The sequence below is a fragment of the Pristiophorus japonicus genome, chromosome 1, assembly GCF_044704955.1.
Source record: "Pristiophorus japonicus isolate sPriJap1 chromosome 1, sPriJap1.hap1, whole genome shotgun sequence".
Lineage (NCBI taxonomy): Eukaryota > Metazoa > Chordata > Chondrichthyes > Pristiophoridae > Pristiophorus > Pristiophorus japonicus.
This window is the reverse complement of record NC_091977.1, coordinates 397,722,141-397,734,532: the sequence shown is the minus strand read 5'-3', so window position 1 is coordinate 397,734,532 and position 12,392 is coordinate 397,722,141. Positions and strand designations below refer to the sequence as shown.

Sequence of the window (12,392 nt, the reverse complement as noted above, 5' to 3'; positions counted from 1 at the left end):
AGTGTGTGTGTTTTGGGGGGTATTCCCATTCATACTTATGGTGTTTCCATACATACGGAACTCACCACAAGTATGAATGGGAATACACCTACTTTGATTGGTTGGGCTGGCCCACGTGATCCCAGGACCGCGTGCGAAGTGCCTACGTACCTGCGCGTAGAGGCTAAAGATCGTAAGTCTATGAATCTCCAGGCAAGTTCGTAGACATTTTTCAGGTCGGAGGCATCCGCCCACGGGAAGCCTCCGCCCACAATTTCTGGACCATATTTGTAATAAGATATCCATTTACATAGACAAGGAATGAGAATTAAAGCAATTAAAAATAAATATGGACAACTATTCACTGACCCAATTGAAGAAAGAGACGGTAAGAATATGCTGAAGAACTGTATGCCAAAGAGGAAAAGCCAGTTGACACTGAAATTTGAAAGGAAGAGGAGGCGGAAATTGATTGTCTGGGTCCTGAAGTCCTCGAGTGTGAAGTGATGATTGCAAAAAATTAGCTCAAGAATGGAAAGGCCACAGGCGTTGGTGAGATTCCAGCAGAATTAATTAAAAACAGGGGAGAGGAGGCAACAAATGCACTCCGATTTTGCTTTTGCAACAAATTAACTTGTTGATTTCTGTAAAATCATGCAGTTGAAAGGGAAATGGCCCGATGATTTAATGAAAATAATCATAGTGGCTCTGGAAGTAAAAGCTAAAATACTAGCAAATATAACAAGTTTCATATCAACATACTCAAAGACTATGCTCAGATTACTTGCAAGAAGGTTAAGAGGAAGTGAAACAATAGCATGGCAAAGATTAATTTGGATTTCATAGAGGGTGTGGAACAAAAGCTCTGTGCAAGACGTGTACAGCACATAATCAAAAGTATTTTGTGGATTTATAAAAAAGCCATAGTTACAATTTTTGCCCTCACTGTTTCCCCGCCCCCTCCCAACCCAATTTATGGCCATTAGCTAGACCCGGTCAGTAGGTATGACAACTGTAGCTATGTGTTTGGACTGATCTAATTGGAGCAGAGGAGCAAGACTCCAAACAGTCTCACTCTATTTCGCTCCAATGTCAGGATGGAACTAAACTCTTTTATAATATAATCTTAGTGCCAGCACAAAGCAAAACCACACTGCCACAGTTGTAATGTAAATGTACACCAAGTCTAGAGTTTTGAATCTGCACATGGGCCTCAAGCGCTCAGTGAAAAAGAATTCCTGGAAATAGTGAAGACGACAGGTATTGTTGTACCGGCAAAGAAGTAGAATACCTTTTTTTCATTATTTTCATCACCACTTCAAATTATATCAATTCAGAGGTGTAGATAACTCACCGTGAGCAGGCTTGAAGAACTGAGTGTGTTCACCCAATATTTGTTCCACAGAAGTTCAAGTAATTTACGATCCAGAGATGATTTAAAATAAGTAACCTCAAGGGCATAATACCTAAAGAAAGAAAATCCTTCAGAACACAACATCAAACCAAAACATTTTCTGATTGTATATAATCTGTAATATAATTTCACTAGGATGTGAAATACTGTTCATTATTATTCAATCTTCCTCTGTTGTCTATTAGCATTAATAATGCCCTCCTTTAGCTAGAAACAACTAGGCAATGGACTTAGCTACAACCACCTGCTTTGTATGAACATGATTGCAAGGTAAAATATACTTGCGAACATTTAGCAGAACCCCCTTCTGCAAAGAAAATCACTTCATCTTGGTCCAGCAAAGATCTACTACAGGACTTGAGCTCATAATATAGGCAACACACCAGTGCATCAGAGATGCCATTCTTCGATGACTTTAAATGAAGGCCTCATCCATTGCTGTTTGAATGGTTCAGGTGTATGTCAAATATCTTTTTGAAGAACAGGGGAGACTTTTCAGTGTATTGGAAAACATTTCTCCCTCAACCACAAAACAGATTAACCATTCTTACTGCTGTGGAATACTTCTGCCGCATAGTAGCTGCTAAGTTTTTTTTTAACAGAACAGTCATTGAACTTCTGTGTGAAGCACTTGCTGGGATGTTGACATCAAAACGCTCGTTAAAGATCCAAGTTTTTTTTTAAATCATTTTTTAAAATGAGGGACAGATAGGATTAAAATTAAATTCTCAAGCAAGATAATCCAATACTGTACTTTTGTTTGTGTATATTTTATCGCCAGCTACTGGTGACTAATAGTTTGCAAGCTTCAGTGCATCTAGACCAAAAATATACCATACATCGAAAGGCAGCACTCTGCCTCACCAACACATTCAACCGCAGACTGTTGGAGTGGAAGTCTATCCTCACTATCTCATACAAACCATTTTAGAAAATCTCCTCGGTACTTTGCTGAAGAGTGACAGAGGCATTAGTCCTGAAAGTAACTCATCTGCCTACTCACCTACCAAATTGTGCATGGCGATAACTAATGGATGGATGGATAGTTGGACAGACAGATAAAAAATTACATCCACACACACTTTCAGTCTACAGACCTTTCTTCCTGTCGTCTCACTTATGTCAACTTTTCCCATATGTAAATTCTATATACGTGAGGAGTTAGGACCAAATGTAGTCTTCAGGAGAAGTCGGGAATAACTGGACTAGAACTTAAGAGACTAAATATTTTTAATTAGATATTTCTCTGCGGTACAGGCTGTAGAGTTGGGAGATACAAAGCTGAGCCACTATAGTGGCACTGCTGGAGGGAGGGTGTAATTATGGTGAGACAAGTTTGCATTGTCAGTTTCCATTAAAAATATGGATACAAGAATTTATAATGGTATAACTATTAACAAAAGTGTGACAAAAATATGATGACAGGTAATAAGGTTTTGAAGATAGGAAGTGTGAGTATATATGTTATAGATATTAAAAATCTTACTTCTGCATGTACTTTCCTTATAAATTACTATGTCCACATTTATAATGGCACTGCCTATGGAAACATCATGCAGTAATTACACCATCCCACTGTAATGCCTCAGTTTTGCACCTCCCAGTTCCTCAACCTGCACTGCAGAGAGACTCCAATAATCTAATCAACACTGCTTCCCAATTGTTACATGGTTTGCTATTTAGCTATTAATATTAAATCCAAGTAGTATATAAAAAATAAAGACAGAATCCACTATTAAAATAGGGAATTACATCTCTGTGCCCGGGTTCAATGATCTCTTAGCGATTCCGAAAGGCCACATATTTACAAGATTCACAAAATTATCACAGTTGCTGAATTCAATTGAAAGCACCAGTAAAAATTCTAGAATATCTTTTAATAAAAATGGTATTTGACTTATTCTGCTCCTGTAAATCAATGCACTAATGCGATCCCCTCTATGATATAAACATCTCTATTTCATCAGTGTATCCTCTGACTCATCATGAGCATCGCCACAGGAGATCTGCCAATACATATTATAATACAATATATTTTACATGAAGTTGGTCACGGTGAGTCAGAGAATACTCTAAAGTGCAACATTTACACAAAATGCACATGATACAAGGTTAATATATTATTGAAGGGCGTGTGACAAAAACTGTGTTTGCTTACTGTTTGCAGTGTACTCCAAAATCCTCTATTTTATTAAGTGGAATAGTCTGGTATTCTGAAGGACCTTCATCAGGTGGTTTATAACCCTAAAAAATAAAGTATGCAATTGAATTTTTGAAATATTTTAAACGGAAAGTGGTTTTAATGTGTCAGTTTTATCTGTTTTCTGATCAATGTTTTTTCCATCTTTTTATACAAATAAGAAATTTAACACAAATTTACTGTTTCATTTAAGTAAAATCTAGCAACTACAATTAAAATTAACACAGTAGTAAATCTTTTTTAGAAGTTGCTCCTGATGAGTCCTCTGCCCCCCTGATTTTTATCTTTCATTCCATCTTTCTGACCTCGGATTCCCACATCTCGCTTAACTGATTTGTCTCTGGTAACTATGTTTATGCCATTGGATCTGTTGCACCATGTCCATCCCAATTCTTTCTCCCTTTCTCTCTTCCCCAGCCGCTTCTCTCCATTTTCCATTTCTCTGAAGTTCCCGATGTCTGTCTTACACCCTAGATCTCTTCATTGTGTCTAAGACACACAGATTGTACCAATCCGCGAAATTAACATGGGAGTCAGTCACTGCTAAAAATATATATTTTTTGCCAGTTAAAGAGAAGCACAGGAGAGCCAAAAAGGAGAGAATGCCAAGGCAGTTCCATCCATGCCTTTGTTACTTCTGTACGCGACTATTCCAACACTTTCATGGCCATCCACCCATCTCCCAACCTCAGAAACAGAGCTCATCCAAAACTCTGCTACCTATATCTTAACTCGCACCAAGCCCTGTTTACCCATCACCCTTGTGCTCCCGGGTCCAACAATGCCTCAATTTTAAAATCCTCATCCTGGTTGTCAAATCCCATGGCCTCGCCCTTCCCAATTCTGTGTGACCTCCTCCAGCTCTGTGGACTCCAACAATCGTAAGGGACTTTAATCTTCATATATACGGGCAAATCAAATTGGCAACAGTAGTCTGCAGATCGAGTTCATGGAATGCATTTGTGTCAGTTCCCTAGAACAATATGTCATGGAACCAACCAAAAACAAGCTATTTTAATTTGTGTTATGAGACAGGGTTAATTAGCAATCTCAAAGTAAAGGATCCTCTGTGGAAGAGTGATCATAACATAATCAAATTTCATTGAGTTTGAGAGAATTTCACAATGAATTTGAGAGAGTTTCACATCGAGTTTGAGAGTGATATTATTAAGTCTGAAACTAGTCTTAAACTTAAATAAAGCCATTTGCATAGGTACAAGGGGCAAGTTGGCTAATGTAGATTGGGAAATTAGATTAAAAGGTACGACAGTAGGTAAACATTGAAAGAAATATTACAAAATTCTCAACGAATATACATTCCATTGAGAAATAAAAAATCCACGGGAAAACTGATCCATCTGTAACTAACTAAAGATGTTAAGAATAGTATCAGATTAAAAAAGAGGCTTATAATGTTGAAGAATAGTAGTAAGCCTGAGGTTTGGGAGAGCTTTAGAAACCTGCAAAGGATGACCAAAAAGCTGATTAAAAAGGGAGAAAATAGAATGAGAGTAAACTAGCAAGTAATATAAAAACAGATTGCAAGAGCTTCTACAAGTATGTAAAAAGGAAGAGAGTAGCAAAAGTAAGCGTTGGCCCCTTAAAGGCTGAGACAGGAGAAATAATATTGGGGAACAAGGAAATGGCAGAGACTTTAAACAAATATTTTGTATCTGTTTTCACAGTAGAAGACACAAAAAAACCATACCAAAAATAGTGGGGATCCAAGGGACTAATTACAGTGAGGAACTAATATCAGTAGAGAAAAAGTACTCGAGAAATTAATGGGACCAAAAGCCAACAAATCCCCTGGACCTGATGGCCTACATCCTGTGGTTCAGAAAGAGGTGGCTGTCGAGATAGTGGATGCATTGTTTGTGATCTTCCAAAATTCCCAAGATTCCAGAACAGTCCCAGCGGATTGGAAGGTAGAAAGTGTAACTTTACTCTCCAAGAAAGGAGGGAGAGAGAAAACAAGGAACTATAGACCAATTAGCCTGACATCAGTCATTGGGAAAATGCTGAAATCCATTATTAAGGAAGTGGGAACAGGGCAGTTAGAAAATCATAATATGATTAAGCAGTAAACATGGTTTTATGAAAGAGAAATTGTGTTTGACAAATTTATTAAGAGTTTTTTGAGGATGTAACTAGCAGGGGAGATAAAGGGGAACCAGTGGATGTAGTATATTTGGATTTCCAAAAGGTATTCGATAAGGTGCCACATAAAAGGTTGTTGTGCAAGGTAAGGGTTCATGGGGTTGTGGATAATGTATGGACATGGATAGAGAATTGGTTAACGGACAGAAAAGAGAGAGTAGAGATAAGCGGGTCATTTTTAGGTTGGTGGGCTGTCACTAGTGGGGTTCCGCAAGAATCAGTGCTTGAGCCTTAGCTATTTACAATCTATATTAATTACTTAGATGAAAGGACCGAGTGTATTGTACCCAAGTTTGCTGACGATACAAAGCTAGGTGAGAAAGTAAGCTGTGAGGAGGACACAAAGAGCCTGCAAAGAGATATAGACAGGCTAAGTGAGTGGGCAATGAGGTGGCGGATGGAGTATAATGTGGGAAAATGTGAGGATATTCACTTTGGTAGAAATAGGAAAACAGAATATTTTTTAAATGGCGAGAAGCTATTAAATGTTGGTGTTCAGAGAGATTAGGTGCCCTAGTACAGGAAAGGCAGACAGTTAGCGTGCAGATACTGCAAATAGTTCTGAAGGCAAATAGCATGTTGGTCTTTATTGCAAGCAGGTTGGAGTACAAGAGCAAGGAAGTCTTGGTACAATTGTTCAGGCTTTGGTGAGATCACAACTGGAGTATGTACAGTTTTGGTCTCCTTATCTAAGGACGGATACACTTGCCTTAGAGGCAGTGCAACAAAGGCTCACTCAATTGATTCCTGGGATGAGGGGGTTGTGCTAAGAGGAGAGACTGAGCCTATGCTCTCTGGAGTTTAGAAGAATGAGAAATTATCTAATTGAAACGCACAAGATTCTGAGGGGATTGACAGTATAGATGTTGAGATTGTTTCCCCTATCTGGAGAGTCTAGAACTAGGGGGCATAGTCTCAGGATAAGGGGTTGGCCATTTAAGACTGAGACGAGAAGGAATTTCTTCACTCAGAGGGTTGTGAATCTTTGGAATTCTCTACCCCAAAAGGGGTAGAGTATATTCAAGGCTGATTGTTGAGTATATTCAAGGCTGAGATAGATAGATTTTTGGACTCTAAGGGAATCATATGGGGATTGAGCGGAAAAGTGGATTTGAGGTCAAAGATCAGCCATGATCGTATAGAGAAGGTTCGAGGGGCTGTATGGCCTACTCCTGCTCCTAATTCTTATGTTCTTATGCATAAGGTACTGGTTGGAGCCTATGCATTCAGGAACAGAGGAAAGGAAGCAAAGGGAGAAAATTAGCAGAAAGAGATGATGTAAAATTTACCTTTGGATATGTCCTGAAAGCCCCAAGGTTTACTTTCCCAGCAGATATAGTTCTCGTAGGGTCAATCTGAAAAAATAAGTTTGATCAACAACTGTTTATAGGTTCTTAATATAGCATTAAAAAGCAACAATGACCTTTTTTTTTAAAAAAAAGACAACTAAAATGTTAATGTGCAATGCACATATAAATAGTTAATGTGTGAAGATATCTTTGATACACTGTACATTGTAAACCTTTCAGCATGTTCATTAAATTAAGTTGCTTTTTGACAGTTGAAACAAATGCAGTTATGCTAATTCTGAAAGATTGAATTGAAAAGAGTTCAAAAATAAAACACTGAAAACTATTTTGGTAATATAATGTACTATATACAAGATACAAGGATTTACGTAGATCATAACATGACAAATTTTATCGTGCTACCTGAAAATCCACCAAAGGTAGATTTTCAAAAAAATTACAGCAGGATATACTGAAATTCCTGTCTTTATCTGAAAAAGAGAATGCTTGTGCAGTTTGGGTATTTAAGAAACTTAAAAATATATATTAAAAAAAAGTAGAGTTTCAACTATTCAATATTTGTCTGCTTTACTTCCCAGTTCCTCTTTTGATTAGAAGATTTAAAGGGAGTTTATTTAACACAATTTCCAAAGAAGGTGGAAGTGAAATGCAGAAACTCAGTAGTAATTGGAGATTCCATTATCAAGGCAATAAACAGTTCTAACTGCAGGCACAAAATTATATGTTGCCTCCCACCCAGATGCCAGGCTGAGGAATATAACAGAGTGGTGCAAAAGATTTTGGAGAAGGAATTGGAAAACCATAAGCTGTGGTTCATGTTGGAATCAATGGCTCAAGAAGAAACAGAATTAAAGTAAATAAGAGAGTCAAACATCAAGGGTAGAAATCTCAGAATTATTCCTGGTGCCGTGTGCTAGTCCATATAGAAACAATAAAAGAAGATAGTTAAATGTATGGTTAAGTGCAGGAGGGAGTGTTTGAGATTCCTGGGTCACTGGGATTAGATCTGGGCAGGACTGTCTTGGATGGATTAAACTCAGCTGAGCATAGGGTAGAACCAGTGTCTTTACTGCCAGAGTAAATAGTGTTGTGGAGAAAGGTTCAACTTATATGATGGGGGAAGGGGAGGGGGTGAGGGGGAAACAATGAGAAAGCAGAAAGTAAAAAGGACAAGGAAAAAGAAAAACACAACAGAGGGAAAAGAAATTAAAATGAGTGAGGTCTACTAGCAGAGAGAGGTTTGAATTCTATATACATAAATGCACAAAGTATTGTGAATATAATTGGTTAGCCAGAGGCTTAAATTGCTTTGGTGCCGTATAATGTAACAGAGACATGGCTTAGGTTAGGGCAGCGGCTGAGAACTAAATATTCCTGGTTACAAAATATTCAGGAGGGAGTGTGTAGGGGAAAAAAAAAACAAAGTAGATAATATATTTGAAAAAGGAAAATTTAAAGGGAAGGGGAAAGAACAGGGGATGTGACTCGGTAGATAGCTCTGAGAGCAGGCGCAGGTGCAATGGACTAAAAGACCTCCATCTGCGCTGTAAATTTTACAATTTTAAATAGTTAAAGACAAATAAAATTTTGGATAATGCAAAGCTGAATGAATAAGTTAAACTGGACATGCAAAATCTAGTTACAGTTTTGTAACTGATGAATGTGAACTATAGATGGTCATTAAAGCTGAGTCAATCTGGAGACAGAGTGAGAGTGACGTACAATTCATCCTCACTTTGAAATCATATATTTTGGACCTTTTGAAAAGAAAATCCAATGTGAACATTTATAATGGAAACTGCAACATCTTCGAGGACATGTTTTACATTGGTAGATTCCATTATAAATGCTTACATAGGAATTTATAATAATGATAAAAGTTAACAGGAAGGGCAATGCAGATTTAATATTTTGAATATACTGGCCTGGAAATTCCGGCCTCCCCAGGTCCATACGGAGTGTGTACGGACCCGGGAAGGCATCGCAAAAGCCGGTTTTCAGCGCACAATGTGCATGCGCTGAAAACTGGCTTTTCCAATCGGTCAAGCTGGAACTTGACAGATCATCCGCATATCGGGAGCGAGGATATTTGCAAGGGCAAGATTGCGGGATTTGCCCATATCTTGCCCAGCAAATGTCCTCAAAATTCTTGCGCCTGATAAAACAGGCGCATTACCGACTTTTACAGGCGTAAGAGTTTAAAAACATACAAAAATATAGTAAAATTAAATTTAAAAAACACATTTTATTTTTAAAAATCCTGCCCACTACGTTAAATTTATTTTAAACCATAATTAAATTTTTTTTTTAAACTCAGGAAAAAAAAAATTCTCTATAATATTTATTAACTTTAATTTCAATTAATTTTAATTATGTGAGGTGTGTTTTTAATTTTGGTGTTATTGTGTTTGTTTTTTTTTCTCAATTAATAGCAATGAGAACTCATAGATATGGAGTTCCCATTGCTATTAATTGAGCATACTTTACCTGATTGGTTGAGCAGTCACACGTGACTGCATCTTCTGCGTTCGAACCTGGAGGACGGGAGCATGCTTCGCAGCGCGGGAAGAGAAGGCCTCCCCAATGGAATCTCACGATCCTCCGGGACCATCAGGTACTTGCGTAGAAATTTTTTAGGTCAGAGGCATCCACCCGCGGGAAGCCTCCGACTGCAATTTCTGGGCCACTAAGATCAGATCAGATACAAATATAATAGGGTACATACCACAACTGCTACAAATGGTTCCTGGAACTGTTGATTCAACATCTGAGTACTAACATCTATTCCTGAAAGCCAGCATCCATAACCTGGATGACTGTGATACCAGCCAATGGCATTTTCAAGACGTCCAACCTAGCATAATTGGAAAATAAAGTTAAACATAGAAACATAGAAAAATAGGTGCAGGAGTAGGCCATTCGGCCCTTCAAGTCTGCACCACCATTCAATAAGATCATGGCTGATCATTCAGCTCAGTAACCCTTTCCTGCTTTCTCTCCACACCCCTTGATTCCTTTAGCCGTAAGGGCCATATCTAACTCCTTCTTGAATATATCCAATGAGCTGGCATCAACAACTCTCTGCGGAAGAGAATTCCACAGGTTAACAACTTTCAGTGAAAAAGTTTCTCCTCATCTCGGTCCTAAATGGCTTACTCCTTATTCTTAGACTGTGACCCCTGTTTTTTGACTCCCCCCACCAACATCGGGAACATTCTTCCTGCATCTAACCTGTCCAGTCCCGTCAGAATTTTATATGTTTCTATGAGATCCCCTCTCATTCTTCTAAACTCCAGTGAATACAGGCCCAGTCGATCCAGTCTCTCCTCATAGGTCGATCCTGCCATCCCGGGAATCAGTCTGGTGAACCTTCACTGCACTCCCTCAATAGCAAGAACGTCTTTCCTCGGATTAGGAGACCAAAACTGAACACAATATTCCAGGTGAGGCCTCGCCAAGGCCCTACACAACTGCAGTAAGACCTCCCTGCTCCTATACTCAAATCCCCTAGCTATGAAGGCCAACATGCCATTTGCCTTCTTCACCGCCTGCTGCTCGAACATGCCAACCTTCAATGACTGATGTACCATCACACCCACGACTCGTTGCACCTCCTCTTTTCCTAATCTGCCACCATTCAGATAATATTCTGCCTTCGTGTTTTTGTCCCCAACGTGGATAACCTCAAATTTATCCACATTATACTGCATCTGCCATGCATTTGCCCACTCACCTAACCTGTCCAAGTCACCCTGCAGCCTCTTAACATCCTCCTCACAGCTCACACCGCCACCCATCTGCAAACTTGGAGCTATTACTCTCAATTCCTTCATCTAAATCATTGATGTATATTGTAAATAGCTGTGGTCCCAGCACCGAGTCCTGAGGCACCCCACTAGTCACTGCCTGCCATTCTGAGACCCGTTTATCCAGACTCTCTGCTTCCTGTCCGCCAACCAGTTCTCTATTCACTTCAATACATTAACCCCAATACCATGTGCTTTAACTTTGCACACCAATCTCTTGTGTGGGACCTTGTCAAAAGCCTTTTGAAAGTCCAAATACACCACATCCACTGGTTCTCCCTTGTCCACTCTGCTAGTTACATCCTCAAAAAATTCTAGAAGATTTGTCAAGCATGATTTCCCTTTCATAAATCCATGCTGACTTGGACCGATCCGGTCACTGCTTTCCAAATGCGCTGCTATTTCATCGTTAATAATTGATTCCAACATTTTTCCCACTACTGATGTCAGGCTAACTGGTCTATAATTACTTGCTTTCTCTCTCCCTCTTTTTTAAAAAGTAGTGTTACATTAGCTACCCTCCAGTCCATTGGAACTGATCCAGAGTCGATAGACTGTTGGAAAATGATCACCAATGCATCCACTATTTCTAGGGCCACTTCCTTAAGTACTCTGGGATGCAGACATCAGGCCCTGGGGATTTATCAGCCTTCAATCCCATCAATTTCCCTAACAGAATTTCTTGACTAATAAGGATTTCCTTCAGTTCCTCCTTCTCGCTAGACCCTCGGTCCCCTAGTATTTCCAGTAGATTATTTGTGTCTTCCTTCGTGAAGACAGAACCACAGACATATGAAAAGAGAAATAAGTTTAAATTGCATACTTCAACCACAAGAACCCTCCACCACAGGTTTTGTTGTAAATCGAATATGCCTCATGACAGTGTGGTAAAACTGGTGAGGATTTGTAGAGAAGCTAATTTTCAAAACCAAAAAACTGCAGATGCCAGAAATTTGGAACAAAAACAGAAAATGCTGGAAACACTTAAATGTCCGTCGGCATCAGCGGCGAGAAAAGTTGCGTTAATATTTCAGGTGTAGACCTTAATCGGAACTGATGAAGGGTGTACACCTGAAACGTGAACTTATCAATTTTCTCCACAGATGCTGACTAACTTAAAAAAAAAATCAAACTCAACTGTACTGTGACACAAAATACTTCTGTTCAATCCATTTCTGTCTTTTTCAATATTTTAAACAGCAAATGCTGTTGATAGTAGGCTTGAAGCAGGTATCGAGTCTAATTGAGTGATCAAGCTTAATAAGCATGTACAACTGATGCCAAATTATTCCTGGATTTATGATTGTTTCTCTACTTGAATTCGCTAAACTTTGATAGTCAGGTTCAGCAATTGCTTCAAACCAGTAACCTTCTAACAGCACACAAAATAGACAAGGAAAAACTAAATAATGTTATTAATCATAATTCTTTGTAATTGATTTTTAAAAATAGTCCTAATGAGACTTCACAAGTTGACAAAATATGCCTTAAAATAAAGTCACTTTAGCACATCAGCTGTTAGC

At 38.8% G+C, this 12,392-nt stretch overlaps 1 protein-coding gene across 1 annotated transcript in view; it reads right to left on the bottom strand.

Annotated features, from left to right (window-relative positions):
- cops5 (COP9 signalosome subunit 5) overlaps positions 1 to 12,392 on the bottom strand; it is a 45,458-nt gene that overhangs the window by 16,347 nt on the left and 16,719 nt on the right. The window contains exons 3-6 of the mRNA XM_070875357.1: positions 9,789 to 9,917; positions 7,043 to 7,108; positions 3,552 to 3,637; positions 1,334 to 1,445 (exon numbers count right to left, since the gene is read on the bottom strand). Of these exons, the coding sequence (XP_070731458.1) occupies positions 1,334 to 1,445; positions 3,552 to 3,637; positions 7,043 to 7,108; positions 9,789 to 9,917 (393 nt within the window). The remainder of the gene's footprint in view (positions 1 to 1,333; positions 1,446 to 3,551; positions 3,638 to 7,042; positions 7,109 to 9,788; positions 9,918 to 12,392) is intronic.